We start from the raw sequence: 17805 nt of genomic DNA, 5'->3' as shown, positions 1-17805 counted from the left end.
TAATTGCTTTTTTAAACACTCAGCAGATTGAATATTAAAAACAGACATGAAGGTCAATTATAAATAATATTTAAATTGCTCGTGCCATTTTTATTCTCTAATTTACTGGAAATATCAACTCTGTAGCCCTGCTCCTGTAGCTCCTATTTACTTGAGAATACACACATGTACCCCAGAACAAATCTGGCTACAGTCACAGTTCTGCCCTACTCCAAACTACCTCGTGAAAGAATAGGGGTCCTTCTCAGACAGGTACACTAAAATAAAGATGCATCATGCATCATATTACAATCTTGATACAAATATGCTGCCCTTCATTCCAGCTGTGAACTACTGGAGTATCCCAAACAATAAAGTTGAATATCTGGTTTCCATAAAAGGATTTAAGATGGCTTAAAGTTGAGTAGCGCTTTGTATACAGACATTAAACTCCCAAAGTATCCTCCACTGCAGACAAAAAGCAGTAAACAAGCTGAATACAGAAAAAGCAAGAGACAAACAATTACTATCCAATTATCAAATTAATTCCTGGTATATTAACACCAGCTCTCTTGGCTGGTGCAATTGGTGACCCTTTGGCTCATTGAATTTGGATAAAGATAATCATATCAGGCTTTATACAAATAAATAACAAATACTTTCATGTTATTTGATGCTTGTCCATGGTATTATGGTACAAATCCCAAAATCTTACTCTAATGACAGGTTGGAGTGTGATGATGAGATAGCTAGCTTTATAACTGCAGTCCAAGCAAAAGTGAAAAAACGTCTATTCTGCCTGTATTCCAGATCAAAGCCCAGACTGTACTTGCCATTTTGATTTCTGACCACCTTATTTATTTATAATTTTATCTCCTTTCAGGTTTGTAAGGATGATCAATACAGGTTGTTGCAAATGCATAAAACTCTTCAGCTTTAAAGTTCATACATTATGTGATTCGTCAGAAAAGCATATTTGATTAAGATATTAGCTATCCAAGCCCAGCTAATGGAAAGTTCTCCAACAGTTCTCCACCAAAGTGCTATATTTTGCAGCACAATTCAGCCCAAACCAGTTAAACTCTCAGTTTTTGTAAGAGATTTTTCACATTTATAGCTTTGTGGATATAACTTGCTTCTTTGTTCCCAGGGGGCTACTTAGACATTCGCAGTCTGATAAAACTTCTGAGTGTTTGCCCTGGGACATGGAAAAGGGGTCTCTGGAGAAGCAGTAAGCAATTACGTAACCAGAAAAGTAAAATTATCCCAGGAAAGTGGCCTAAATGTTTGCATAGTGTGTTTTATAGAGGACACATTCTTTTCCTCATAGTATTAAATGTCATTTCCACTCATTTTTTCCATACTAATTTTCAAGGATGTGATTTTTCAAAGAATGATTTAAAAGTGGATGCACTCTCCTCTCAGACAAACTTGTCTCCTAAGCTACTGTAAATTTAAATTTCTTTAGGTTGATGTTGAAGAACGTTAGTCGTACTTACATTGTCCTCTTTCTCATGTAATAGTTGTTACATAATGCAGTAGTCTATGTTAAAAAATGTACATTTTAGACTTACCACTGGGGATCTTGATTTATTTATTAATTTGAAGTTACTCTGGTCACAGTAGTGGCTTGTTTGACTTCTGGAATCTCTACAACAGAAGAAGGTCCTTTTCGCATGTAGCTGGGAAAACATCTGGGAAAAAGGAACTAAAGAAAATGTGATATAAAGTAGTTGTCTTATTTCCATCATGCACCATAAATTGTTAGGATTTGATACATGTCTAGGTCAATAGGATTCTTTACAGTCATTTCCAATTTGAGTAGGAATGGCCTCATTCTGTCCCTACTCCACTGAACTTGGATGATTAAATTTGCACTATACCATGCAAGTTATGCCCTTCCTGAAGAATTGTTGCTAACATGAACAGTCCCAGTAACTCCATCAATACGAACCCACAGTAAGCATTTCTTGGGGTAAAAAAGTGTTCTACTGGTTACGGTTTTCTTCATGTGAGGGCTATTTTAGCAGTAAAGGTTAAGAAGGCAAGACTTGCTTAAAGAAATTTAATAGCTTCTTTAAGACTTGCTTAAAGAAATTGCAAGGATGCGAGTGAGTTTGTACTGCAAACGGACACAGTTACGGAGGAAGTGTAGAGTCACAAGCAGGTAAAAGGGTTGGAAACAACCATTTATGCTCTGTTACTTTTCAAATACTACCATATGCAAATGAGCAAACATGCTTCAGGAAAGCAGATCTGTAACTAACACTCAGGAATTTCATGATCCTTGCCCTCAAATCATATTTATTTGGGAATATCGTCATAAGAAATACGGACAAATACAGCAGAATAAAAACACACAGTTTTAGATTGCCTTGTCGAAAATTAAATAAAAAAATACTGTCAGCTCATAACCCATAACAATATTACATAATATATCTGTCAGATATCTCAAGATAAAAATACAAAATAAAACTCTTGAGGGCTAATCTACAGCTACAGCTCCTCAGTGTGCTCAGTGCAGGGGTACATGCCCATAATGCCGTGGGAGAGTTGCATATACAAACACCATTTCTTATGGCCCCATGCAGTGTTTTGGTAGCACAGCCTTACAGATTTCAAAGATAGACTATTGTTAAGGGAGAGGCCCTCTCAAGAAGCCTTTCTGCCATCTGAACGTGAATTTCACACAAGGTCAAAGCCTTAATTAACACGTTGGATGTATCAGCCTTCTCCACCAGAGAAAATTCCTCATCCAAACAACACACTAAGCTTTGGGTCATGTCCAGGTAAAGTCTTGCTAACAGTAAAGGAAGAAAGAAAGAAAATCAGCTGGCATTAAAGAAAAATTAAGGACTTCTTGTATTTCAGCAACATCTACCACAGTGATTAAAACTGAGTACAAATGAGCAAATAGGATTATTTATACACAAATCACATTTCTATATTAATGAATGAGTTCTGCAGGCAATGAGTACCTCCTGTGAGATCAGGAGCTCCTAGTTTCTGCAGTGGGAGATCTTGGTGACAGGTATGACAACAGGACACTGAAGGCCCCACAGGATGCTCCAAGTACTCTGCAGAATCTGGTATAAATTCTGCTTGAATTTCCAGGAGAAAATTCTTGCAGTGTATATAAGTCACGATGGGACAGAGACACAGAAAAAAAGTCAAGTTCAACTATAGTAAAAGTCTGAAATTTAAAATATTATAAAAACGTTAAATTCTGATTGCTCCAGACTTTCAGTCTCAGTGAACATTAAATTACAATGTTGAAGAACACTCTGTAACAGATACCTAACTGGCCTAGTTTTTAAAGATATCAGTCATCTTTTGTTCCTTTCAAATTTGGTAGCAACTGCAGATGCTCAACATATCTGACATAAGGTCCCAAGTTCTCAGATCTTAAACAAGATTATTTTCACTGCCACAGCATACAGCAATTTACAATTAGAAAGAAGTTTATTATGACCATTATGTTTCTTCTTTTGTCATAATGACAAGAAGAAGCCGTAAGATGCTTTACATTTTATTGGAAAGGGGAAAAAAAGAGTCAACGTTCCCCAAAAGGATGCAAGGTGCATGGAGTCATCCAGGCTACTAATGATTTGCTCAAACACTAGCAGAGAATATATAAATTCTTAACTCTTAGCAAAAAATATTGATTGTGTTATAACATATATGATACAATTTCATTTGTTAACATTTCATTCATTAACTGCACTGTACAGAAATTTGTCCATGCTAAATACAAGCCCTGGACTAGATACACAGAACAATTTAAACGCACTTTTTACATCCTATATGCACAACCATTTCTTAAGTTAAAAATATGCACACTACTTCTTTTACATAGTGTGTATATGGCTTACATATTCAATGACAGGATTTCCACCTTTTGGCATGCCCTTACCGCAGGGCTCAGAGCTTGCACTGTCCACAGCTTAATTTTGATTGCTCCACTGTCAGAAAAGAGACAGTCACCAGGTATGGATGCGTAAGGAACCCTCAGTCTAGGGTGATAGTTTTATGATTACTTCTTCGATCAGGACAAACTGTGCCCTTGTTGAGGTTGAGCCTGATGCCTGTTGAGCTCTGGTAAAATCCCTGAAGCAGCAGAGGAATAGCACGTAAGTCTCAATCCTTCATCAGCCTCTGCACAAGCGGAATGCCACTACCCCCACAAGTCCTCTTCAGAGTGGACCATGGTTGACAGTAAAGACTTTTTCAGTCAGTGAGGTAATAACCACAGGGTCCGAAAAGGAGAACTGAGAGCGCAGTGACTCAAGCCTCCTGAGCGCGTACAACACGAAGGGGAGCATGCAAGTTTCCTGGCAGGTTCGAGCACAGAGAAATGAGGTTGTCCGCAGCTGCATGGGATGCCCAGGCAAGCCAGGAGGGGTCACGTGCAGCTTGAGGGAAGCGGAGATGAAAATTATCTCTTTCTGGGCACAGTTTGGGTTGGAGGGCTCATTCTCTGCAAGGCTTCTTGCAGGGGTAACTGCCTGCGTGCTCTGCTTTCACTGCCTCTCAGAGAAAGTTGGCCTGGTGTTTTCTTTTAATGAGACAAATGTTAGCAACGATCTTGCAGGATCCATGCTTCATTTGAGACAAACTGTGCTGTAAGGCCTCAGGGTCACCTTACAGTTCTGCCTGAGAGGCAACTGAACTGAAGCAAAATTTCACATAACATCTATTTCCGTATTTGTCACTGTCTCTTTTGCCGCACGAAACAATAAGCACCAACTTCATGGTAGGGCTGTCACCATGGCTGATGTCTTCCAAAATACTGTAGGGCTGAGAATGTTTGAATTTTTAATATTGGATGCTACTTAATTAATTTTAAAGAGTTATTTCAAATACTGATTTGTTACACAGCAGTTCTCTCCATATAACAGCCATGCAGGCTGGTCAGGATAACTCTACAACTTCCTATAACAACACTCTCTATACTTTTATTTCCAGATATGTTAAGGAAGCTAACAAGTAGGACTTTTATGTTGCATGTAGCATGGTTGCATGAACAACTATCTACAATAATGTTTCATTTTGACTTTCCATTTCCATTGGATGCCAGTAGCAGTGACATGTAACAGCTATCCCAGGCAGATGATAAATGTTGTGTGGTTAATTGGAAATGTCTGGTGTCAGAGATGCAATAAAGCGATGTCCAACTTTGGCAGAAGAATTATTTTGGCTAGTTTAAGAAAGCAGTATAGAAGAGGAAATAGCAACAACAAATACAACTGAAATCTTGCAAGTTGTTAAGTGCTTTGAGTTGCCAGCTCAGGGTTTACATTTTACACTCTTGATCATTTTGTCCAATCACTCTCCACAGAAACAGAATGAACCAAGAACAAGTTGATGGATAACAGCCTCTGAGAGCACACGGTAGGAACAGCTAGAGTTCTTTTCTCCTGCAACAGAGGTCAAATGAAAATTCATCAACAATAGATTTTTAATACTACTACTTCCAGTATTTAATATGCATGAATTGAGGATGTTTCAGTTCATGATCATTTAGTCTGACAATTAAGGATTCCAGGATGTAAAAGTATTGTTCTTCCCTTCATTAAATGGCTTTGATAAATGGCTTTGATAAATGGCTTTGAAGGGGAAATAGTAAGTAACTGGGGTGTACCATGTCCACACTTCAAAATTTTGTAATAAAGCCACAACTAGAACAAAGAGGATAATAACAGCACTAGGTGAGTCTTTACTGTGTAAAAGTCTCCCCATTATAAGAAAGAAATGACAAAATTACCTGTCCTGTCTGAAATGTCAGAAGCTTTTATGAAATGGCAAAGCTAGTTCTCTACCAGTGCTTCTTTCTGCTCAGTGCTTCTCAGTATATCTTCCGACATCTTACAGTGTTTAGGCTCACCTGGAAGACAGAGAAATATGATTGGGAACCTGAGTGAGGAATTTAATCAAGTTAAGCGAATACACAGACAGGAACTTTTTCCTCCTGACTTTTATAAGGTTAAAATGAGATTTCAGTCACTGCTTCCTTTAATTGCTTTCTCACTGAAGTAAGCATGGGATTGAATTAACTAATCATTATGGTTTATCCATAAAGCAAAAGATAGCATGAAAGCAATAGATCACAGCATGAAATAAGAAAAAAAAAAAGATGTTTACATGCGTGTTTATAAAGTGGGTTAGGGTTTGGGTTTGGTTTATTTTATCATCCAACATATTGAAAGTCAAAATTCACCCTCTGCAGAGAAGTGATGTTTAAATCTTCTTTAATGTAGGCTTTCAAATGGAGAGTAAGCTTCTCTCAGATAATGAAAGATGCCAGTGTTCTAAGAATTCAATTAATTTAATCAGGTAGGAGCAATGACACCAAGTGACACAAGCAGCTTTCGAACTAAGTGATACAACATGGATTTCAAACAAGCAATGATAATACTAGCTGTGCTGAAACTATTCCTTCAGTAACTTTGCATGAGTACACTTGAGGAAACTACAAACTGAGCCAGCAAGCATGTGGAGAATATAGCAAACTTACAGTGCTATTTGCTAACTATGTCATAACTTCTCAGTTTCAACCAGTTGACTGAGTGATCCCATCAGCGATTAATAATGCTGAACTGACAAATGTGAAAAAGAAGTCTCAAAAGTGAAGAAGATGAGCTAGGAGAGGCATAAGAGTAAAATATAAAAGTAAAAATACAGGCAGAGAAAGATTTCTGAAGAGGCAGAAAATAACGGTACAGGCAGCTTAAAGGGAAAGAGGACGATGTGTGATCTGAAAAGAACATTGAAAGATGGTGAGTTAGTTGTTCAAGAGGTTCACAGCTTAGAAAAGAGAAAGGGAAGAGAGGAAAGGGAGCTCATGAAAATAAGGAAAGAAAAAAATTAATAGCTATGAATTCACCAGGGCTTCACTGTAAAGAAGTAAGAATTGCTACTAATTTTCTCCTGGTTTCATTGCCATGAATGTTGGCAGAGTGGGTGCTGCCCACTCTGTAATGCAGCCACTAGCAGATAGGCCATATTCCCCCAAGCAGCATTCTTCACTGTCCCCCTTATTGTACATCAATTTAGTGTAGGTGGAATATAGACAACCAGCTCTCCAGAGGCTTTTAAAGTCTCAAAATTTGACTAATGTGTTAGAACAAGAATGACCCCAGATCTTTCAGCCTGCAGGGTTTTTTTTGGAGGGATTTAGCAAAATTTCATTATCATCCATAAAAACAAAAAAGGGGATGGGGAGAGGTATAAAAATAGAACCTACTTATTTAAATATTTAAATTTTATACTTGACGTAGAGCTTTAGGAGTGGGATAGGAGTAGTTTGTGGAGGACCTGGAACAAAAACTTTGTATGTTTAATTTTCATGAAAACTAAACATTAACTTCCAAACCATACATAACTTTCTTCCTGGCAATGCATCAGGTTTTTTACATGATAAACTCACGCTGTTATCTTAGAATCCCTATTTTCTTTTCATAAATACATTGTTTGCTCTTTAAATATAGTCTTCCCTCCACCATTGTCCCACGCGTGAACACAGATGACCTCCTTTAGTACCAGGATCCTATTTACTGTTGCTCTGTTTAGCCACACAGTGACCACAAGCTAAAAAAACAGGCACCACAGCGACCTGTGCCCACTTTGCATGGATGAAAGGCTTCAACCGTCGGCTGAGCACTGCAGTACTGAACGGTCACTAGCATTGGCCTGGCATGGAAGATTACCTGATGCCACTTGCCTTACCATGAATGAAACTGGCATGTTGCTGATGTGGATCTGTCTACTGCTATTTAACCTGGTTATCCCTCAGAGTCTTTCAGTTGCTGATTGTTGATGATGCTGAATGCTTTGTACAACTTGATGTGACGGGACAGTCCTCTGCTCTCATATAGATTGAAGTTACTGGTAATCTGTTTTATCACAGATTTATTATCTCCTTTACATTTTAATAGTAAGGATTAATGTGGCTACCATCATGAGTGTTAAGTTAAAAGTGTGCCAATTAACATTTATAAATCATTGAAACACGGAGTTTTTTAATTAAACATAAGCACTTTTTAAAATTAATGTTCTAATTAATAAAACACTCAGGAGAAGAAGAAAATCATCACTTAAAAAAAAAAAATCACCTTATAATAGTTCCACTTACTCTTATAACATTCACTTAAATTCAGGTGAGATGATGGAAAGGATAAAGGTATTGTGGAGAAAAATGACATTCAGTCACAACTGGAGTTCTTTTAATAATGACCCCTCAGCTCTTCCTTCATGCTGACCAGGACCCAGGGCAGAGCTAATCCTGTTAATAAAATGCAATGGTCTACAAGAAGTACACCTAGAATGATATGTGACACAACAAGAGGAAAGCAATCCTTTTTTTTTTTTTTTTTTTTAAAAGGAAAAGCCCTCATCATAGTAAATCCAAATACTCAGTGACAGTCCCCAAGAATGCAGATAGATCATCTTCCTGTTTTACCCATCTCTCTTGTAATTCAATCATTTACTCACAGAAAACCAAACTGAGTTTCTGCTTTTTATAAAGGACAGAACAATGACAGCTAACACAAAATTTCAATCTGAGTAACTAAGTCGATTTTCTTCTTACCTTCTGTCTCATTCTCCCAGCCCTGGTGCCTGCATGTGCTTACTTCTCCTCCCTGCAATTCAGCAAACACTCTGGACATCATTTTAGCTTTCTACCCCTCTTCTTCAGTACAGAATGACACAGTTAGAAAAATCTCACACGGAGAGTGCTAATAATGGCCTGATAGATGTATAGTGCTTCTTAGAATAGTCAAATAACTCCAATTTGGGAACCAGGGAAAATTGTAAGGCCATGGACTTGTGCATGTTACTTTCTGCTTGCTTAAAGTGACATTCCACTGAAATTATCTGACCTTGATTAGAAGAGTCCTGTCTGGATTTTCTGGCCATCAATAGAAGTGCAAAAGCGAAAAGGGGGGATGCTACCTATACTGTATCTCCCTTCTGTGCTGAGTGCTACTGCATCACACAATATACTCTCCCTTGAACATCCCAAGCATCACCTATACAGACAAAAAGGAGGGGGGAGTGAGAAAACAGAGACTGCTGTTCTATTTGTAGTTATAAGGTTTCTACACATACTGCAGCAATGACAACTCTTGCAAAAACACTAGTATTAAATACCTACATTTAGACAACAACAATGACAGTTTAATGGATTCCCTCCATTTAGAATAACATTAATCATTTCACCACTCTGAAAGACAAATGGGAAATATTTTAGCCTGAGTTTTCCCTTTGGTATTGAATATTGAAAACTATTCCAATACTAAATGCCTCCATTGCCTTTTGGGTTTTTACAGCTTTTTAATACAGTGGCACAATCTCTGCAGAGGTACTTAAATCTGCTGCTGAAACCCTGTATTAATCCATTTCCTCCCAAACATCAGGGACCTGCATCTCATTCTGTGCATTACAGTAATGTAAATATCTGCAGTATGCTTCTTTAATTGGCAGGCACATAAAAAGATCACTGTATATTTTATTTACCAATATATGCTATGACATAGTTGAGAAATTAATATTAGGTGTCCTTTGTGGTTTATTAGAAGCATAAAGTTCCCTGAAATGCTTAGTGCTGACTTGAAAGAGTATAGTATTTAAAGAATATATAGATAGGTTTCTCACTATATTGTAACATGTCTGGACTCTCCTCAGGAAAGAAATTTTTAAGAATAAGATGACACAGTCCCTCTGTAAATAATTTTAGAAGACCATAAAATATTCAAAATATTTTTCCTGTATCATTTAAATATTGGGAAAATAGGGAAAATTCAAGAATGAAATATTATTAAAGTATAAACCAAACTATTTAATAACATAAAATCAAAATGTAAATGACATTGTGACTGACTCATAGATCCCTATAATGGAAGAAGAAGATGGGCAAGGGTGATATGCCTGTCAAGCTCAGGAGATAATGCAAGGGCGACTGACTGGAGCTTTTGCAAAGAAAGCTGACAACATTAACACAAAGGGGAGTGGAGGGTGGCCTTTCGTTTATATAAACACTTGTATCAGCTGAATGGATCCATAGACTATGTCACAGTTGAGAGGATCAACCAGTGGTGTACGTTTGACCTTGTGTTCACTAGAAGAATGTGACTGTCTCCCTGAGTTAGCCAGGCCACCCCAATATCAAGTACAAAAACTAAACAACTAGCAAAAGAACTCCGAAGAGAGCAATGGGCTTGAGCTGGCTTCAACCCAGTATGCCTTACTGGTGACTAGGGGGACACTGAATCCTGACAGTGAGCACGTTCTAGAGACTGGTAATGGGACTCACACTGACACTGTGATTGAGCTGCATATTGTGATTGCTCTATTTTCCTAAGTATAACTTACATTACATTTGTAGGGTGCTATCAGTACATTTTGTATAACTATGCTAAATCAGAAATTCCATGTAACATCAACTGTCCTCAGATAAATTTGATATTAAACATTATGGCTTTCACGTGTGGAACATCTAAACAAAAAAGAACCTGGTCAGAGAGTACTGGACTTTGACATTAATATGCCACAGAAACCCAGCAAATTCAAGCTCTCCATTTAATTGGGCATTTATCTATGCAGGGAGATGAACACAAACAATCTTTGAAGGAGATGGATACGAGTAAATTCAACATATCACAGTGAACAGATGTTTCACACAAAAAAGAGAGCTAAAAATGCCTTGAACTGTCAGATGCCTTTAGAAATACCACTTAACAAATATCCTTATTCTGTGCGTTCTATGCACTCTACTAAAAATCTGTGATAGTGTAAAACAGAAAATCAGCTTCATCTGTAGAAAATTCCCTGCCTTAGAAAACAAAATACCTTTTTCTAAAATAAGAAATCTCTGTTCTTATATAAAATGTGGAATGTAAAGATTGACAAGGCAACTGAGTACACCAACTGCATGCTGAGTTGTATATGACCTATCAAACAGCATTCTTTTTTCGTTGGTTAGCCATCTAAAGTTCCCCAGTACACCACAACTGCCTTGTGCACAGTTTGAAAGATGTAAGATGCAGCTTTTCCTAGTCTGTCCCTCGTCCAGGAGATGGGAAACTTTTCTAAGGCACTGAAATTGCAAGTTGGGCTTTAATACAAAAATCGGTGCAAATATACTTATCAAAAGACAAATATGTCAGTTATTAGACAACTTCAAATGCTGTGAAATTAATTTTAGTGTAAATATTTTGATTTAGGACCCTAAATTCACCATCTGTTATCTCTGATGGAAAAAAAAAAAAACATCAACAATAAAAGCGTGGAGTGTTGGAAGTGGAAAGGCAAAATAAGTGGGAGTTCTCCATAAAAAGCATTCTTGAGAAATATGTCAAGTCATATACTTATGTCTAAGCTAAGCCTTATAAGCACTTCAGTGTTGCTGCTCAGACAATGCCATACTTCTGGCACAATATTGCAAGACTCACTGTCATAAAAGCATTAGTGAGTTTAGCATTTTAATTAGAAGGAAAAGAAGCATCGTTATATGCCTGGATTATTCTTACTACCCTAATACCTCAAAGCTTAGTCTAACAATAAGCAAATTGAGAAAATAAAATTAAAAAGGCTTTCTCTTACTTTGATATTGCTTGGCCATCTTGCACTTGATACTGACTTACAATCACCAGATACTAAATCATAGCCAACTTATGATAAAATGCTTACATTCTAAAACAATATAAGGGTTTTCTGGGTGCTCCCCTTGTCCTGCAAACTACAGTCAGGAGACTGATCTTTTGGAGTAAGAGAATGACATAGTCCCATTCTACTACAGTTAGCAAATTCCATCTACTTAAAATTAACTCTAAAATTCACATTACATTTAGTAAATGGTTGTGGTTTTTTTTTTAATAATCATATTAGATGCCTAAACTAAGGAGGTGAGGGTATTTTAATAGCATAAGAATAATTACCTATTCAAAGAGAAAATGTTAGATAATTCTGTTTTGAAAGTTTACCTCATTCTCCAGTAACAAACTGCTATTTAATTACAAATGTGTATCTTTGAATTATTTTAAAATAATTCTCCCAATTTAACTAAAAGTCTTGGTACCTTACGTAAAAGATTTTCTACTAGACATCAACTAGTTCATATCAGGAAGATGATATTTTTTTGACATCAAACAGCTTTTATTCAATGGTTTTAGGACACTAAAACCATGCTGGTTTTACACATGCCTGAAGAAACTGTCGTATGCCGGGGGTTTGCCCAACACCTTATTTCAGTCACATTACTGCCAATGTTTTGACATGGAGATACCAGACAGTGCTGCTGCTTCACCCTGGACAGCTTCATTATATTGACTGGTGCTCTGTGATGAAGTATTACCATTCAGTGGGTCTGTATTCTGTGTTTCTTGCTGGGCATCGGTGAGATCTTTCTGGTTCGGATCAGAGTTAGTGCACTTTTCTGAGTTGGGTTCATCACTCAGAGGAGTGTCCAAAGAGACTACTTGTAGAACGATGGATCTGGGAGGACAGGTTGTACCATCGCTTCCCTGACTACTCTCATTTTGTATCCTTGTTGTCTCTTCCTGTAACTGTGCATCTGTGGAATTTCTGCTTTGTTCTTTTTCCTTTTCACGAACATCTTTCACAAGTTCTTCTACAAAGAGGGAACAAAATATGTGTATTAGATAAGAAGGATATGCCACAATTGTTTGATTTCAGAGTAGTGACTGATAGAGCTGCACATGAGAACATTGTGAACATTGACTTTCTTCATGAGGACATGTGCATGGGTGTGCTTAATATGAGTCAGATTCTGCTACTGGTGGTTACACTATTGCAACTGAACCATAGTGGTCCACTTTCTGGTTTAGTCTGCAATATGTACCTCTTTTTTGGCCATAGTACAGAGCAAGGAGCATCATCAGACACACTGTAAGGACTGGAGCAGGAGGACCTCATCCTGCAGGCGCATCCCTGCAGTGGTGTTTACCTCCAGGACTAGGAGGAGCAGAGCTCATCAGATCTGCGACAGAGAAATGACATGGAGGGGAGCACCTTGCTGGGGATGGAGGAAGCATGAGAATTAAAGGGAAGCCCTGAAGGAAGTTGGCCTATCAGTCTGGAAAGGTCCAAAATATCAGCTGATACAGAGCTTCATCTAGAACAAGTTGTAGAACATCACATGCATGCAAGCCAGTACTGCTTGCCATCATGGCTAATGGCAAATGCAGAATGGAAAGGAATATATATGAGGCATATTATGCTTCAGGGAACAGCAGCTATAGGGGAAAATAATGTTTGTGGAAGGCTCTATTCCTTCTCTATTGCGGAGACTTGGAGAACAGTAAAAATGAAATGGCCCAGGGTAAAAGGAGACAGAACAGAGCAGCACAGAGAGGTGATAATAGGACTAGGAGATGAAGAAAACAGACAATGGAAAACTTGTGCTGGAGGTTGAAAAGTCTGATAAAAAAATAACTGTACCTTCATGGAGGGCATATTTGTCTTTCTATTAGAATCTGCATTTCATAAATTCTGATTTTAGATTCTGTATACTACTATAGACGATACAAAACTCTACCAATTGAAAAAACGAAAATATTGCAGCTTGAACACCTGAACAAAACAGCTTCCTGATACTGCATAAAATTTCAAACTTGGCTGCGCACATTGTATTAAGGAATGAAACCAAACACAGAGTTATTTATTGAGTTCAACTGGCAGCTCCCAGAAACTCTGGATGTGTGTGACTAGTCCAAATCCTGACCAAAACTGGTTGCATATGACAGCTGAAAGACAGCTCAGTCCATAATCACCCATCTACCACAGTCAGCATTTGGCATTTGTGTCACCTCACTTTTCTGAATCCAAAAAAAGTTCCCTCTGAAGTAGAATCTGGCCTGTGCAATGGGACAGAAAGGAACATCTCCAAACAGGAACTGATGCACAGAAGTTAAATAATTTCCCTCTGTTGTCAGTTCTTCTACTTCCTGGCATACTTTTTAAAAAATCAAGAATTTTCCAATTTGAGCCAATTTCTACGTAGAAATAGAGAGCTGCTCTTTTTGGACTCCAAATTTTCTGAAACTTGGACAGGTACTCTCTTTCTACAGACTTTTTTGTTAACAGCTAATGCAACTCTTTCTCACAAAGAAACGGATAGGCTAAAGACATTAAGAAATAGATATGCAACTTGAAGCAAATCTGATGTTCAATCTAGATTAAAACATCTCAGACCTCACAGCAGCCTTGCAGTATCTGAAGGGAGGCTATAGAGATGCTGGGGAGGGACTCTTCATTAGAGACTCTAGTGACAGGACAAGAGGTAACGGGTTAAAACTTAAACAGGGGAAGTTTAGACTGGATATAAGGAAGAAGCCCTTTCCTGTTAGGGTGGTGAGGCACTGGAATAGGTTTCCCAGGGAGGCTGTGAATGCTCCATCCCTGGCGGCGTTCAGGGCCATGTTGGACAGAGCCTTGGGTGACATGGTTTAGTGTGAGGTGTCCTTGCCCATGGCAGGGGGGTTGGAACTAGATGATCTTAAGGTCCTTTCCAACCCTAAATATTCTATGATTCTGTAATTCTGTCATTCATGGTATAATCTACCTACCTAAGGCTTTTGTCCCAAGAAACTGATTTACATACCATATTTGCCTCCATATGGCAGAGCTACAAGCATTTTCCTTAACTTTATAAAAAGACTGAAGGAAATTCCAAGACAAAGTATTTCAGATGCTGGTCACATCCACTAGTAAGTTGAGGAAAGCAAAGTTGAACTATAAACACACATAAAACTGTAATATTAACTCAGCTCACACTACAAAAGGTGGCTTTTTTAACCTGGAAGCTGGTAAGAACAGACAGTATTTTTCTCACAGAATGGTGTTTTAGGAAATTCTAACCATAATTCAGATTTGTCTTGGTGTAACGGCGTGGCTGACCACTTTATTCTCATTTAGAAGTCTCAGAATATTCATATAGAAAGCTGATTATCTAAACTTAAAATTGCTTCCCTTCACTCACTGCTAAACATACACTGGCAAATGAAGATTAAGTTTAATCAGAACAATGCTGATGGCCTGTTCTTAATTTCTGTCATGCTGGTCTTTTATTTCTGTGACCGCCCTTGATATCATCTCAAGCATGGCTGTTTAAGGAGATCTAAAATACAACCAAACTCTCACTAAGGTCTACGCACGTCTGATGGATGTAGCTTTGAAATAGAGGGTCTCTGCACAAACTTACACCTGATAACATCCTAGTTAAAGTCATATCTATTGCATTTAAACTGCTGCAATGCTATTTGCTCCAAAAGTGAGTGAGTAGAAAAGAATATGTGAGGAAAATAGTATCTACTCTAAGCATGAAAAAATACTGTGGAATTTCAAAATCAGTGGAACTAAACCTGTTGTTAAACATTAGTTGGTTTATGCTGATAATCACCACTCCATAATGATCAAATTGCAAAGTCACTGTCAGTTAAATAAGCTTGAAGGAAATTATCTATATAATCACCACTCCATAGTGATCAAATTGCAAAGTCACTGTCAGTTAAATAAGCTTGAAGGAAATTATCTTGTCTGCTTCGGAGGAGTTTCTCCAGGGCAACTAGGAGGAGTGTCTGGTAATTGTGACTGAGACTGGAAAGCCTGAAGTACAAAATCCTCTATGACAATATCACAACATTCATTAAAATCGTTTTTCTTGGTATTAAGTCTCTCATCTGCTGGACATCTAAGACTATGTTTTATCTTGCTTTGCTCCACTCAGCTTCAATCCCTATAAAATCTACTGCCAAAATGATGAAAAATACTGGATTCTTATGGTATATCAGCCACTTGTGAAATATGCTATATGTGCTGGAAAAATACAGATTTCTTCTTTCCATAACAGCTAATAGCTGTAGTCTATATTATATAGGACCTTTATGTTGCATAAAAGAATTGGCATTTTCTATCATTGCTGCTGCCATATCATTATTGAACAGAAATACTTAAGAGCCTTTAAAAAAGTCTTGAGACCACGCGCTGGTTTTGGCTGGATAGATTCAACTTTCTTCATAGCAGGTAGTACAGGGCTGTTTTTTGGAATTGTGCTGGAAACAGTGTTGATAACACTCAACACAAGCTGAGCAGTGCTTACACAGAGTCAAGGCCTTTTTTGCTTCTCACACCACCCCACCAGTGAGCAAGGCTGGGTATGCAGAAAGCATTGGGAAGAAACACAGCTGGACAACTGACACCAACTGATCCAGGGGGTATTCCATGCCACATGATGTCATGCTCAGCATATAAAAAGGAGGAAAGAAGGTAGGGGGGGACATTCAGAGTCATGTGTTTATCTTCCCAAGTAACAGTTAAACATGATGAAGCCCTGTTTACCTGGAGATGGCTGAACACCTGCCCGCCAATGGGAAGAAGTGAATTAATTCCTTCTTTTGCTTAGCTTTACCTATTAAACTACCCTTATCTTAACCCATGAGTTTTCCTGTTTTCTGACGATTCTCTCCCCCATCCCACTATGGGGGAGTGAACAATCAGCTGTGTGGGGCTTAGATGTCAGATGGGGTTAAACCATGACAGTCCTTTTTGGCACTCAGTGTGTGGCTGAAAGGCTTCAAGGTAACAACAGGTTTGATTGGAATGTGCTAGATTGAATTATAGCTGTTACAGCTGTTTAGCTATTAATTAGCAGGCTCCTGTGCTTGTCATGGGGATAGCTTGCCTTACTGTATATTAGTCTAGGGCTTGTTAGTGGCTGCTTTATGCTTTCACTGTTTGCTGTGCTGCTGTACTGCTTATCATGTTACTGTGCTGTGCCTGGGCACATTTTGGTAACAGTAATGGCCATGTGCCTGGACTGGGAGAGCATTCCTGCTGCTCCTGTGCTGCTGTACTAGGTGGAACCCCAGTGTGAACTTGAGTTGAAGGGACTGTGACCTGTGGATGAGTCCACATGGTTGAGTAGAACACCCTAAAGTGTCAGTGGCCATGGATAAGACCATGCTAGAGCAGGTACATCTCAAAGTCTCTGTAACCATGGTAATGTCTGTGCTTTCAGGTATACCTCTGAAGGCACTATGGCCCATGGATAAGTCCTTGCTGGAGAAGGTACACCCTGAAGCATCTGTGGCTGCGGATAAGTCCACGCTGCACCAGGTACATCTTGAAGCATCACTGGATGTGCATGATGCCATGCTGGAGCACCTCAAAGCATGTGCCCATGGCTAAGCCCATGGCAGAGCAGGTACAGCCCTGGAGGGACTGCAGCCAGGGACAAGGCTATGTTGGAGAAGGTTTACTTCTGAAGGGACTGTGACTGCGAGTGCCATGCTGGAGCAGGTGTCTCTCCGAAGGCATTGTGGCCCAAAGAGAAGGCCACATGGAACAGGGGCATCTCAAAGCAACTGTGGCAGTAGACAACCCTATGCCACAGCAAGTATATCTCTGAAAAGACTGTAGCACACAGACAGAGCTCTGTTTGAAGCAGGTACACCTCTAAGGGACTGCAGTCTCTGCATAATCCCAAGTGAGAGCAGGGGCAAGGTGAATGCAATTTCATTGCAGTGTTAAACGCAATGGTCTAGTCCAAAGGACCAGGGCTGGGGATTGTAATGGAAATAACTTTTAACCCAGGACTTGAGTTGTATGTTACAGGGATTACTACAGCAGGACCTATCTGAAACAACAGATGACATTGTCAAGGATAGAGTCAAGGCCTTTTCTGCCTTTCAAGCCATCCCACCAGCAAGTAGGCTGGGGGTGCACAAGGAGCTGGGAGGGGACACAGCAGGGATAGCTGGCCCCAACTGACTCAAAGGATATTCCATACCACATGATGCCATGCTCAGC

The 17805-nt window shown here is 38.8% G+C and overlaps 1 protein-coding gene across 8 annotated transcripts in view; it reads right to left on the bottom strand.

The window, feature by feature from the left end:
• Positions 1 to 4649: 4649 nt before the first annotated feature.
• Positions 4650 to 17805, bottom strand: part of PDE1A (phosphodiesterase 1A) — a 157137-nt gene continuing 143981 nt past the window's right edge. For 5 of the 8 annotated variants that reach the window (XM_062640715.1, XM_062640720.1, XM_062640718.1 and 2 more), the window contains one exon: positions 7873 to 12607. In XM_062640715.1, the coding sequence (XP_062496699.1) occupies positions 12234 to 12607 (374 nt within the window). In that variant the 3' untranslated portion in view covers positions 7873 to 12233. Of the gene's footprint in view, positions 5397 to 5743; positions 5864 to 7872; positions 12608 to 17805 lie in introns of those variants that run through there. The other 3 variants (XM_062640716.1, XM_062640719.1, XM_062640723.1) reach the window with 3 other exon arrangements.

The sequence above is a fragment of the Pezoporus occidentalis genome, unplaced genomic scaffold (genome assembly GCF_034315485.1).
Source record: "Pezoporus occidentalis ecotype Australia unplaced genomic scaffold, CSIRO_AGI_Poc_V1 ctg66, whole genome shotgun sequence".
Taxonomy (NCBI): Eukaryota; Metazoa; Chordata; class Aves; order Psittaciformes; family Psittacidae; genus Pezoporus; species Pezoporus occidentalis.
This window is presented reverse-complemented; position numbering and strand designations above follow the sequence as displayed.